This window comes from Triticum dicoccoides, chromosome 5A (assembly GCF_002162155.2).
Source record: "Triticum dicoccoides isolate Atlit2015 ecotype Zavitan chromosome 5A, WEW_v2.0, whole genome shotgun sequence".
NCBI lineage: Eukaryota > Viridiplantae > Streptophyta > Magnoliopsida > Poales > Poaceae > Triticum > Triticum dicoccoides.
The window spans coordinates 548,750,173-548,764,594 of record NC_041388.1 but is presented as its reverse complement, the minus strand read 5'-3'; the positions used below and the strand labels follow the sequence as shown (position 1 = coordinate 548,764,594).

The 14,422-nt window shown below is 43.7% G+C and overlaps 2 protein-coding genes across 2 annotated transcripts; both read left to right on the top strand.

Moving 5' to 3' along the window:
* The first annotated feature begins 7,304 nt into the window (after positions 1 to 7,304).
* On the top strand, positions 7,305 to 9,744 carry LOC119302694. Its single transcript, XM_037579739.1, has 2 exons — positions 7,305 to 7,973; positions 9,306 to 9,744. Exon 1 carries the CDS (start codon positions 7,524 to 7,526, stop codon positions 7,968 to 7,970), a length of 447 nt encoding a protein of 148 aa, XP_037435636.1. The 5' UTR covers positions 7,305 to 7,523; the 3' UTR covers positions 7,971 to 7,973; positions 9,306 to 9,744.
* A 171-nt stretch (positions 9,745 to 9,915) lies between these two features.
* Positions 9,916 to 12,456, top strand: LOC119302695 (trafficking protein particle complex subunit 2-like protein). Its single transcript, XM_037579740.1, has 5 exons — positions 9,916 to 10,116; positions 10,241 to 10,337; positions 11,072 to 11,150; positions 11,685 to 11,766; positions 12,151 to 12,456. The coding sequence occupies exons 1-5, from the start codon at positions 10,084 to 10,086 to the stop codon at positions 12,289 to 12,291; spliced, it is 432 nt and encodes a 143-aa protein (XP_037435637.1). The 5' UTR covers positions 9,916 to 10,083; the 3' UTR covers positions 12,292 to 12,456.
* Positions 12,457 to 14,422: the final 1,966 nt, after the last annotated feature.

Sequence of the window (14,422 nt, the reverse complement as noted above, 5' to 3'; positions counted from 1 at the left end):
CAAGCTGCAGCCGCTGCCGCCGTTCTACAATCTGCATCGAGCAGCCGCGCCGCCCCAACTGCTCAAGCCGCCGCGTTGACCCGAGCACGGCGGCACGAGCGTTGTCCGCGTGTAGCCGGTCGGGTAAGGGTAGGCGCGCCAGCGTGGTGGGCGGTGGCGGCGCACGGCGGTACGGCGGCATGCGTGAGGGGCATGGCGGGAGGTGGAGATGGGGACTAGGAGGCAGGGTCGGGGAGGCTGATTTTTTTTCTTTTATCTCGGGCGTACTGGTTCAGGTTAGTTTATTATGAGGACGGAAACGAAACTGGACTGATGAAATTTAGTACCACTTCACGTATAAGTTTTAAATTCAAATTGAAAGTGTAAAATCATGAGAAGAAGCATATTGTGACGGTGAACCCACGAAATCAATCTGTGCTTTATTATAAATTATTATTATTATTATATTATATATATTATATATTATATATATAATACTAGCAAAAGGACCCGTGCGTTGCAACAGGAGAAAAAAATCATAAACTTCAATGGGCATGACAACATTTTGCTGCATCACCGATAACATTTTGGCGACCATTTTGTTCAATTTCATTAATAATTCGTAATAAACAAAATTTTAAAAATAATATTTTTTGATTTCCCAAACATTTGTTTTAAAAATTGCAAACATGTTTTGAATATGCGACACAATCATTTTATGCTTTATTCAAAAATTTACTTAAAAGTTCTTTTTAAAAATTTTGGAGGTTTTTTTAAGTACCAAATTATTTAAAGGAGAAAAAAGATAATGGAAAAGAAAAAATAAAATAAAAAACGAAATTTAAAAACGGACCGCCCGCACATGGGCCGGCCCTAATTGGAGCGCCGTGTCTTCTCGCTGCGTGCAGAGCGCAGTATAGGAGTTCACTACTGCGTGGGATGGCCCAGGCAGGGGATTCCCCAGTGTGAAATGTTTTTTGTCAATTTATAGATGACATTGGTGGGTCATATTTTATAAGTTTGGAAGAAATTGATGAATTTAATAATAATAATTATTATTATAGCGCATATGCCGTGCATTGCAAGAAGATCAAATAAAAAATTGCATGTCCATCAAAACATCACGATAGCGTTCAGACGCTGCCAACTGGTAGCTACAAGAAGGTCCATGTCCATATCTAGAAGAAATGTATAATCATAAAACGACCTTGCAATGACATGCGTCCGACCTGTAGCATCGCCAGTCATCCTTGCAACTTCCACGTGGTCGCCTTTGCAGTGTTTTTCATCCAACTGGTAGGACAAACGATCGTCTTTCCAGCGTCCATGTAATAATTTTGCAGCACTTTGGTCCGAATTGCCAATTGAAAAAACGACAGCGGAGACTGATGTTACATTGACGTGTTTCAAGCTAGACGCAGTGGGCACTCGACCTTACAGCGACGCGTGCCGCTTGCAGTGTAGTGTTTGCCGTTTGAAGCAGTGAAACTTGAGCGAAGTTGCACGTAGATCAAGCAGGTATATTTTCAAAAAAAATTATAGCAGGAAAAATGCCGAGAAATGAAAAGATTTACGTTTGCAGCTCCAAACCAAATCCTTGCAGTTGCAGTACTTAAAGAAGGACGTGCATGCGCGTGCATGAAAAAAAGGAGCTACCCTGAGGAGCATGCCACGCATATCATCATACGCCAGAAGTTGCAATCATTAATAGAGTTAGTTTTTTTTAGACAAATAACCTGGGTTTTTTTTTTGGGAAAGACAAAGAACCTGGGTGAGCTGGTTCGGGGCGTGGAGACCAGAGTACATCCCCACACGCTGCTGATTTTTTGGATCGTATCCAATGAAGCCTGGGAGGAGGCCCATCAGCATATATCAGCCCAATATATGGCTAGCGTGCGAAGTTGGAGGTACGACGTAGCACAAAGCAGCGATTGAGTCGTTTTTTTAGCAGAATTAGTACCGCCTCGCATATATGTTTTAAATTCAAATGAAAACGTAAATTCACAGGAAGAAAGCGTATTGTGACGGTGAACCCACGGAGTCAATCCGTGCTTTATTATTATAGGGAATAGAAAATAGATTATATATATATATATATATATATATATATATATATATATATATATATATATATATATATATATATATATATATATATATATATAGACACACACACACTAGCAAAAGGGCCCGTTCGTTGCAACGGGCGAACAACAAAACCTCACAAAAATTATAATGTCCAACATAAAACAATTCAAGTTGAGTCACATTTGTGAAATCAGCTGTTAATTGTGAACCATCTCATAAGCTTGACTGCTGAAGTAAGCCACTGTTTTCATGTTTTGAGAGGTCAATTTTTCATGCTGGTTTTAGTGATCTTCAGCCTGAAATTATTTGTTCACATATAGACGATATAAATTCATACTGATTGTACAGGAGCTAAATATCTCAACACTTTTTGTACTGGAAATGATATGGATGTCATACTCGTGTATTCAGTGATGGTTTACATAGAAACTGGTAGAGAGTAAATATATTCCGACACAAAGTTAACCTTCGTCTACTAATCTCAACCTATGTATTAGAAACATGCATGATCGTTCTTCAAAAAAACATTACGGTGAAATAAATGAAACTATAATTTTAATTAGCAAGGGATTTTAATCACTTGCATTACTACAACTCTAGAAGTGATTTTCTGTTTTTAGATGATTACAACTGTGATGTATATTGAGAATATAGTAACTTCTGTCAAGAAAATAATTCTAGAAAATCATGCACTTCCACTCACCTTCGAGCAACATTTTTTTCTTGTTCCTGCTAGCTATACATCGCCTCGTATGTGTTTACAATCTGTTTCTTTATATGAAGGCAATCAGGTGTTACCTTCTGATTTCAAAAAAGGTATGCAACATGTGTATTTTCCATCAACATTGACATCTTTAGGACCCTAGGAGAATTATCTGACTGCAAACATCATGCTTCAAATATCAAATCTTAGAGAAGAACATTACCTGATCAGAATGCCTATATGTCCATAATTTATGAGAAAGAAAAGAAACAAAATTTACTGTAGCAAGGATAGCTGCAATGGTCATGTTCAGGAAGTAGGAGGTTGCCATTGTAGCAGCAGCAGAACCTTGGTACAATATAGACGATGTTGCCGGTGTCGACCTGACCATCCGTAAGAAATGTCGCACTGCATAGATGTTCAATTTTTATTGTTTGCTAATTATTAAATAAGCCAAATCTGACCAAATGTGTTGATCTTCGAGGAGAAAATTCAAGGACCCAAATATGCAATGCTACACAACTAAAAAGATTAACCTTAGAATTGTGATCTTACAATGCAAATAAGCAATACCTGACAGCTGTCAAAAACGACATCCTAGTTCTAAAATTAGTAGCAGTGATTTCCTTCTAAACCAACTGTGCCTATTTAAATCAGCCATGACAAAGCTTAGGGTCCTAAACAACATTATCAATCATGGAGAATCAGAATCAAGAACATTACCATAGAACTGGAGTTCTCTTCCTCCCTTGAAATTAACAAAAAGAATATATATTAGAAAAAATCCTTGGGTTCGATACATAGAGGGCAGTATCGACGTACTTGCAGTTCTCACTCATATTTCCAAACTACATCAGACATTTCACAAGGCGCGTAGAGTTGTTCCAGTGAAAAAACAAACAAAAAGCTTCTATGGGAGATCACAAAAAGAGGAACATTCAAGTAACAATGAATGACATACTGAAATGCAAAAGAATGAATTAGAATCGTAATTTACAGTCCCTAGCAACTGCAACAAATTGTAGTTCTACACGTAAGTACATCTATCCTCTTACATAAATATACATCTATCCTAGATAAATATTTTCCGAACCTATCCCTTTTTCCCTGAAGCCAAGAATGAAAACAACATTACGTAGGTCTTTCTAAACTGACACCATACGTGTTAGCAAAGACAGTACTGCATGTGAAAGCATATACCTATAAGTTCTTAGCGGCAAGTATTATATGTGAAAATTGTAATAAACTCGGCTATTGTGTTGATTTTTTTTTTCAGAAATTGAACTGTTAAAGGAAAAAATATCTTGGTTGTCAAAAAAAATTGATAATTCAAAGAATTATTCTGAATTTCAAGAAACGTTTTCTAAAAGACATACTATAATATTTCGATCTAACCCGGCAATTACTTCTTCAAAATTCACGCTCATGTCGTAAAAATGTTGTAACAAACATGTTCAACTGAACTGTGTTTGGCACTGGATCAACTCATAAACTAACTTATAGACTGAAAAGTAGGATGCTTTTGTTGTCTTAAGGAAATACATATGGAAAACATCACAAACTCACATAGCTACAGGAAAATTCGTAGCTTTGTACTTACCTAGCTCATCTATGGATCTCAGAGTTTTTCTTTGAAGCATATATAGGAGACTTGTATACTAATTCACACGTCCATGCAACCTTCGCTTGGCCCTGTCTGCTCATGCAGGTTAGAATTATTTTTTCATGCATAAATAATGTTGGGATTTTTTCTTATCAGACACTCCAATTGGGCTCTTGTCATCGCCGCGAAGTCTCACCCAGTTGGCACTGCAGTTGAAGCATATAAAAGCCAAAACTTGTATGTAAATATATGTTAAGTAAAAGGAAGTGATTCCCACAACCCATGTTTTCTAACATATTTATGGGCATCCAAGATATTATGTCTGTCCATCAAGAAGATATGCATGGACAGATATCTTCATAGGGCGGAGCAGCAGCAATAATAGAAGGATTGCTGAATGGATACGTTACTGATGCAATATCCAGTCAAAGATTTGTCATCACCAATTAGGGAGAATCATAAGACGTGCAAAGTGCTAGTCTGCTACTTACTTTCATCCATCCATGCATGCTGCTGCTGCTGCATCCTGCATGAAAAGCCATCACCTCACCAGGATGTAGTTCACGCTCTTCTACAACTCATAGCAAGGTTAGAACATGAAAATTGGGATCAACGCTCTTCTACCTGCTTGGGAAGTATATGAGAAAAAGGAAAGCTGGAACAACGTTCAGAGTCACAGGCCACTCCACACTACACCAAGCACACGACTCTATCTCTGATTCACAATGTTGTGTGAACCTCGACCTCGATCAACATACCTTGGTGGTGCCATTGATAGGCGATGGAGTGGTAAACGGGCGAGACGCTTCTTCCTGCGCCAGCCAGCGGCTCCCGGAACACCTTAAGCACTGCACCATGACGAACAGCGAGAACACACGTCTGCAACTGCCAATGAAGGGAGCAATGAGTGGAGGATGATCGATGCATGAGGTTGGGAGGCGGCGCCCTACTGATGATCGGTGCCGGTAGAGAAGAGCCCGATCACGATTGACGGACACGCTAGGCGGGAGCGGGAGAGTCCAGCGGGGGCGGCGCTGAGCGGAGGAGACGGTCGGCGGACAAATCTCATGGGGTGAACGGGTACTGGTAGAGCTCGATCTGGAGTGAAGTCCAGCGGGCGTTCTTGGGAGCTTTGCCGCCATTGCGATCTATATATCACAAGAGACGATCCAGCTCTCTAGAGCCGATTGAGTCGAGGAGGATGTGAGCAAGGTAACAAACATACACATCGTGAGAGATCAAGGAAGTCATGCACACGACCTCGGGCAACACCGTGGCCGATCTCGATCGGGAGGAAGACCAAGGACGCCCATCGTGCTTCCTCGAACTCGGCGCTGCTCTTCCTCGATGCGAGGTCTCGGCGTCTCGCCTAGGTATAGGAGAGCACGTGATCCCGGGCATCATATATATGGGAGGGTTAGGAAGGTTCAACTGGAAGTTCTGATCGTGAGTTTCTTTGTTTTCTTATTTAATTGGTTTTCTAGTAGTAGTACATGACTTTGACACGACACGTACATTTTATTGAACCAAAATTGTGCAATGAAGAAAACAAAAAAAGGAATAAGGAATAAGAACCGCGACCGGGAAAACAATAAAAGAAGGTAACATGTATTTGTGCATAAGTGAGTTCCTAGTGGTTAGTGCACTTGCGGTCTCCGCGAAGAGATCCTGAGTTCGAACCGTTCTGGCGCACTAACCTTTTTTGCTTGGGTTTGAAAAATATAAAGAAAAAACGGGCCGGTCCAATTACAAGCGCGCCAGTTGGTGAACCGGCGCAGAATTCGCCTCGTTGAATTACCGAGATAGAAATTTAGTACCACCTCGAATATGTTTCAAATTTAAACTGAAAGCGTAAATTCACGGGAAGAAAGCGTATTGTGATGGTATATATATATATATATATATATATATATATATATATATATATATATATATATATATATACTAGCAAAAGGGCCCGTGCGTTGCAACGGGAGAAATTTTTTTATAATCATGACCATATTTTGTTGCATCATCAAGGGCTGGGGACGCCCCCTTCGCGGCATGTTTTCCTGACCTATTCTCCATCGCGGTTGACCCGCGGATCTCTGTTGCAGTGGCCCTTATTGACTTAGGGCAGCTCACCTTCCGCCGTCCTTTTGGCCCAGATGAGAATGTCGCCTGGCATGACTTGCTCGACTGCATCACGTTGCATGAGCCTAAGCTTGATGTGGAAGATGATCGCACCAGGTGGCGTCTAGAGCCCTCTGCTTTGGCGGCCGCTTAGCCGCCCCAGGAAGAGAGACGCCATCACCTCCATCATCATCCAGCTTCGCGCGATGGCTCTCCGGATTGGTTATGTTCTTCTTGATGGAACAGCAGGTCCTGTCTTCGAATCCAACATGAGCACCCACTTTTCACCTTTTTTATTTTATTTTTATTAAGCGGACCGTGGAAGCCCACTGGGCATATAGGCCCAGCAAAGCGAGGACCAGGTTGCACGGGAAAGGCCCCGGCGAGGCACAAATTGTACTAACGAGGGTTTGAAATTAGTACCACCTTGAATAGCAAAGTAAAATAACGAAAGCGTAAATTCATGGAAAAAAACATATTGTGACGGTGAATTCATGGAGTCACTCCGTGCTTTATTATTAAGGATAGATTAGGAATAGATTCAAATTTAAACTGAAAGCGTAAATTCACGGGAAGAAAGCGTATTGTGACAGTGAACCCACGGAGTCAATCCGTGCTTTATTATTAAAAAAATTAAGGATAGATTAATATTAATATTAATATTAATATTAGTATATAATAGGGAAAGATATATATATATATATATTATTATTATTATTATTATTATTATTATTATTATTATTACTAGGGAGAGATTGGAAAACATGTTCAAGCACAAGCTACCCAGAAGGCGTATTTCCTTGAGGTACACGCACGGCGTGCCGTGTCCGAGCATAGCTTCTTTCTCCAAGAAAGAAAGGGAGGCTCGCGGGTCGCCACGCACTCGGGTCCACGTCTCTTTTAGCCGCCGCCGTGCCGATCCGACGGACCGACCGACCAGAAAACCCTAGCTCGTCGCGCCGCCGCCGCCGCCGCCGCAAAATCTTAAACCCGCACGCCCCTCCCTTGTCCCCGACCTCGCCGGCCTTGGCACCAGCCATGGCGTTCACCGCGCGCATGAAGGACCTCATGAGGAAGTACGGCAAGGTGGCCCTCGGCGTCCACGTCTCCGTCTCCGTCGCCTCCGTCTCCGGTATGTACGTCGCCATTAACAACAACGTCGACGTCGACGCCATCTTCCGCAAGATCGGCATCAGCGCCCCCGGCACCGCCGCCGCCGACGCGGCCCTCCCCGCCCCCGCCCCCGCCCCCGGCGCCGGCGACGGGGCCCTCCCGAACCCCGCCCCCTCCGTCGTCGTCGGCCAGGAGGCGCCGCGGAACCGGACCGGGGAGCTCGCGGCGTCCAGCGGCGGCGCGCTCGCGCTCGCCATCCTCTGCAACAAGGCCCTGTTCCCCGTCAGGGTCCCCATCACCATCGCGCTCACGCCGCCCATCGCCAGGCTCCTCGCCCGCTGGAAGCTCGTCAAGAGCCTCAAGCAGACCTGAGCTGTGAGCCCAATGACCCCCCCTCTACGACTTCAGCATCGCCTAGTTGGAATCAAAATTAGATGCAAATTTTGCTACACTGTACGATTGGTTTAGCTGTGAGAGGATTTGTGAATTATGCCCGTCTTCTATCCTAACTATTGGAACTGGTAACTTTGCAATGTAATTGGTAGCTTCCTTTCTTTTCTGGAGTACTCTACTGTTCTTCGTTTGTACTGCTCCTTACCTAGTTGTCCAGTACGGCTTTGAACAAGTTACAATATAAATACACTGTTTCGAATATCTAGCCAATCCTCTTTTTTGCAGTGTTCTGGATTCAGTTCCAACAACCTGGACAGTGTAGTTATCTGTATCTCTTTTCTGTACAGGCTAAAATACTCTGTTTTAAACAGTTTTAATTCTTAACACCAGTGTCAGTGCATCAGAAATTGGAAGAGGATTGTAATAGAATCATAACTGCCTCTTTGAGCAAGACCATTTTGAATGACTATTAATAAATTCTAAGCTCTATGAGTGTATAAACATCTAGTGCATATCAGGGGCAGCCCAACATATATGTCCCTACTGCATACCGTTCTCAAGCCTACTTTGCGTTGTGCAATAACTATCATTTCAAGTTAGGCATAGCGTGCTCACTGCTCAATAACCTATAGTATGATAATGTATACAACTATACAAGTACAATATACCTGTTGAAGAAGCTCTGTGCTCCCAAAGTTTATTACTGAAACCAGAGCACGTACAGAAACTCAACGGAAATGTTATCATGTTTGTGAGGCAGGCTTAGACTCACAGTCTTAGATCCGGACATTGTCCATACGCCTGACAGCCGGATCCCAACCATGGCATAGAACAAACACTGAAAATAATCAGATTATACTTGTTTTTAATGAATAGACGAATTATAAGGTCATGCACATACACGTTCTCTATATAACATTCTATTCCACGCGGACTGTGGTATGCTGTTTATCAGTGTGGTTGCGTGCTAAATGCAGTAGTAGGATGTGAAAAATTTGTAGCTTTACTTTCTGTCAACATAGTCAATTATCAAAAGCTTCATTACGTAGGAATAGGACTTTTTAGCCGGGGGGCTTACTTGAGGCCTGTCTTCTTCAAAACTCGAAATTCGTTTTTTCAAAAGAAACAGGACTATAGCCTTTAGAAGGCCAATTGACATTGACTTTTGATAGTTCCAGCTGCCCCGAGAAGATAGCATTTTTCAACAGATTGAGTATATGCTGCCACAGAATAAAATTTGAGTATATACTGCAACAGAATAGAATAAGGTGCCTGCACTCTGTCTTGTACTTATCATGTCACTTGTTCTTATAGGTGCCTTATTGCAAGTGCTCTGGGAGATTGCCGCATCCAGTCCAGGATTCAAGGTCTACTTTCCAGGGCATCCGCAATGGAGCGACGCCGTAAATTACCCCACTCTGCCGTCTGGTGCCATTGCACTTGTTTGATTTTTGTCAGGACATGGTTGCATGCACTTGCATCAAAGTTTCATACGCAGGAACTCTTGTTATCCCCTGAACTCAGAGGCGGCAACTCATTCTCTGAATTTTGTAACTTATACAAAAAGAGAAGTTTGAGAACGGAATAAGCACTATGATGATTAATCCAAGTAGATTTACTTATGTGGCTTTTCAAGATTGTTGATATCACATTCTGTTACAGACATTTGGTCTGTGATGGCATGATTGGAATTCATGCACAACTCTTTAATTTGTTAAATGTCTGTGATATGTTATTTTTTTTGCCACGTATAGCTCATTAATTTGTTCGATATCTGTGGTATGATCTGTTGATTATTTTTTGATGCATCATCTGATCTGGTTGAAACTCTGTACTGAAAAATGTTCATGTGACGTCTGAAGCACTGAACCTGAACAGACTGCATCAAGATTGGTGCGGCTCCAAGCACCGGTAGACAGTGGCCCTCCGATCCACTAGTATAGGCCGCCTTCGTCTCCTGCCCGCGCGCACGGTCCAACAACCAGCAGAGAACAGCCTCCGTCGATCCCCCGCGCGCCTCCGTCTCGCTGTCGCCGCTTCAACTGCCGGCCGGCAGGCAGCGCTGCCTCCGACCAGCTCGCCCGGCGGAAACATGATCGTCTGCGTCGCCGTCGTCGGCCACCAGGTCAGGACCACCTCTCCTACCCAGCCCCCTCGCTCCAGATCCCGAAATCCCGATCTCGTCTCCTCGCCGGCGACGGCGGGAGTAAAGCTGATCTTCTTTACGGATGCTCTGGTACTCGTCGCAGAACAACCCGCTGTACCTGCAGAGCTTCACGGAGGCGGACGACGCCCTCAAGCTCCACCACGTCGTCCACTGCTCCCTCGACGTCATCGACGAGCGAGGTAGGCGCATTACCCTTCGTGGCAATCTAGATCTAGGCATCTGTTCCTGTCAAATGCACCGAGATAGCTCAAATTCGATTCCATCTCCTGTCAAATCATCATTAGTTAAAGTCATTGGTATCTTGTTGTATCTGTCAATGGATGTTGATTACATATCAGATTAGACAACTAACTCATCTGGAACCCCTACAGCCACGCTGAAAGCTTCACAACGCGAGAGCGCAGAAGTTAATTGCAATTTATTCATTCAAAACCATGGGACTGGTTCGAGATGAGTCCTGATAAGTGTGGTGGTTGCATCCATCTCACTGGATTTAATTCAAATGAACTGGAGAGGGCTCAAATCTGACTCATCTCCTGTCAAATCCTTGGTTAAATGCATCGAACTCTAGTTTGTAACTGTTAATGGACGTTGATTATATGTCAAATTAGACAAGTGATCCACGTTAAGTAAAAGGGACTAGTTACAAATTCCATGTTGTGTGGGTACAGAAATCGCAATTAACTCTGCCACTCTGCTATGCAAAGTTTTTGATGTGCATATAGCTATAGGGTTTCCAGCTGAGTCCCGATGGTTGCAGCCATCTCATTAGAATTGAGACTCAATTCACATGGGTCTGTCTAACTATTTAGATTGCAACCATCAAAGTTTCATTCTAGTGACATTGCAATTATTGTTTGTCGATCCCTTGTATCATATATCTTACTTCTGTTCACATACATTCCGTTGGCAGTGAACAATCCTAAAAAGAGTGCACCTACACTGAACGAAACATTTTTGGGTCTTCTATATCCGACTGAGAACTACAAAGTGTAAGTCCTTTCACAGTTTTGGTTATCACCTGTCCCAAGTCAAACTTCTTTAAGTCTTGACCAAGTATTTTGATTAATATGCTACTATCTAGAACATCAAGTGAAAATATGTTTTATGACAGAACTAACGAAACTAATTTGCTGTTGTCGATGTTAACACATTTTTATATAATCTTTGTCAAACTTTAAGAAGTTTGACTTAGGACAAAGCTAGAACTTAATGTGATTTGTAACGGAGGGAGTAGTTTTAATTTACAGAATTACCGAAGTTTCAAAATCCAGTTACTTGCCTTTACACAGAGTCACATAAGTTATTTTATCTGAATTATTCAGAAAGAAGTAAAGACAATGGCTCAATTCCAGAAAGAGTATATTAGATTCCTGCAGTATAATGTCAAGTGAGAAAAATAGAATCTCAACTGTGCTATTTGTTTATCATTTAGAGTAATATTTCTCTTCATTGCCAATTTATCGTTGTTGCTGGATGCACTTACTGCTAACAATTCATGAACTATGACAATCTATCATATGCAGGTATGGCTATTTGACAAACACAAAGGTCAAATTTTTAATGGTTACTACTGATCTTGATGTGAAAGATGCAGATGCCCGAAATGTAAGCTCTTAAACCGTTTATTTGCAGCAATTTTTAGTAGAATTACAGAGTTAGTATCCCCGGTGTATCTCTCTTCTTTCATCCGATGGGAAAGCGCAAGTACGGAGATATTTGATTATAATACTCCCGTCCTGTTTCTTGGCTGGTGTGATGAGTTTGCTGTTCGTACCAAGTCATACCTGACAACGTGGAAAGTGTCAGGTTTTCTCAGTCCAGCCTCTGAATAAGTCAGAACCACAAGTTTCAGACGATACGTAAATTTTATATAGTGATGATACTCCTAAATTCCGGACTCTTTCTGGGTGTACACAGTATGAAGTGTTGCTCATGCTTGCTTTGTGATGCAAAAATTAGAGTACCTTCTAACGTCAGCTCTTTTCTCAGTTTTTCAGGAAGTTCCATGCTGCATACGTGGACGCCGTCTCGAACCCCTTCCACGTCCCAGGGAAGAAGATCGCCTCGAGAAGCTTCGGTGCGAGAGTGAGCACCATAGTGAAATCCTTTGGCTCAGGGACTGTCGGTTAAAAACCACATTCGCCTGAGCACCCTCCGCAATCAATTGTCCTGTGCTTTACACCTTAACCGGCAACCTATCTTTACCTCCATTGTGTATCACAAAATGTATGTTGGACAAGAAATAGTTTGACACTCAAGGGAGAATATATGGCTGTTATTGATTACTAAGCATTATGCCTTGTTTCTCTTCCTTCAATTTAGTGCAGCTGTAGTGATCCATGCTGTGCTGTTACTTCTATCGTCCGCTTGTGTGGGCTGTCTCCTGCCCATCCTGTTCCCCCCTCTTAGCTGCAGGCAGCAATGGCTGTGTTTCCAAAGCATGGGTGACTAGGGGTGAGTTCCAGTGAAAGTTGAGTGGGTGGTTTGGCATGGCAGCAGCAGACTTTCCCTGCATATGCACCAGCAGGTGAATGCTGCTGCTGATGCGCTGGCTCTCGTTTCCTCTGCCTTTCATCATCAGGTGGAGCCGACAGGTATTTGGATGCACCTACAACTCCCATAATCTTGGACCCACTTGATTCAAATCAAATAAATGAATACTCCCTTCGTATCCAAATATAAGATGTTTTTTGACACTCTTGTCTTGTATTTTGATATGGAGGGAGTAAATTTTAGACCCACTACAAGAAAGGAAAAGATAATATTGGTGAGCCTGACTTAGACTTGACCTGATCTTGGTCAGATTAGTCAGCCAGCAAGACAACTCCACCACAGCAACAATTTCGAAACGCAAAACCGGACGTGCAGATCATTATCCTAAAATGCTACCGAGCACGTCATGCCGAGCAAAAACAATAACAAATCTGCGGTGCTTTCTCATCTCAGACTAGTCGAAGCATGATATATTAGTTCTCTCTCCTATTTTTTCCTCGGATTCGGACCGATTAAACATAGTACCACTGACAACTCATACTAACTCTGAAGCATGCTATGTTTTCAGCTGGCTGACATTTTTGTTGCTTTCAGTCGATTTTCTCGGCTCATCTCATTCTCCACGAGACGGCATGAGCAGAACTGCAGCAGACGCACCTTGACGTGACGGATGGCAAGGCGCATTCGGTGCTGTGACCCGGGCTACCACTGTTGCTGCTGCACAGACCGGGGACAGATTGCCATCCGAGACTCGATTGAGAGACATATGCCTTTGCCTCTTGTCGTGACCAATAATGAGGCGACAGTTCACTGCCGACCCAGCTCCCGTCGTGCCGACACCGTGCCGGGCTGTAGCACCAGTAAGGCCAACTTCAACATTCGACCCCAACGAACCGGCGTTCGTTTTGTTCGGATTTCATCTATTTGAGTCGGCAAAATGAATATGCGTGTCTGCAAGCGATCGCATGGCTGTCGGCAATGCCCAAGCGACCGCCGCAACCCAAATTGTATTCATTTTTGGACTTTTAAATTTGTGGACTAATAGACATTGCAAATATTTTAGAAAACACTATATATTACAATAACGTCCACAAAGGTCTCAAGGCCACACATTCAAACTGATCTAGAAATTAAAATGACATAAAACGGACATAAAACTAGATAAGGGCTGTCGCCACCATGGCCGTGGTCGTCTTCGGTCGCCGTCGTCATCCTCCTGGTCGTTCTTGGTGAGGTCGATGTAGGGCGGTGACTGCTATAGGTGGGCAGGCGACATCGACGGCTGCTGCCAGGCAGGAGACACATGCACCACCTCCGGTCGTGGTGGAGACGGTGACCATGACTCGCCGCCGTCCTCCTCCTCGTCGTTCTTGGTGAGATCGATATAGGGCGGTGGCTGCCATAGGTGGGAGGCGCCTGCACCAACTCCGGCCATGGTGGAGACGGCGACCATGTCTTGGTGCCCACCCTCGAGGGCGGCATAGAGACATACTTCGCCGTGCACGACGCCACCTTCGTCCATGACCACGTCTGGCCCACCAATGTAGGGTTCAGACTGCGACACTGGGCTCCTCCTCCTCCCACACGTCCTCTATGGCCTCCTCCTTGACCACGACGTCTAGCTCCGGGATGGCGATGTCGCCGGCTGCGGAGAGGGCTATCATCTCTTCGAGGCCCTCCCATTGGGCCTTGTCCTGGGTACGGACGGAGTCCGCCATCACCAGCCTCATGAGCTCCGCCTCCTCCTCGGTGGTCATTGGGGCTGGGG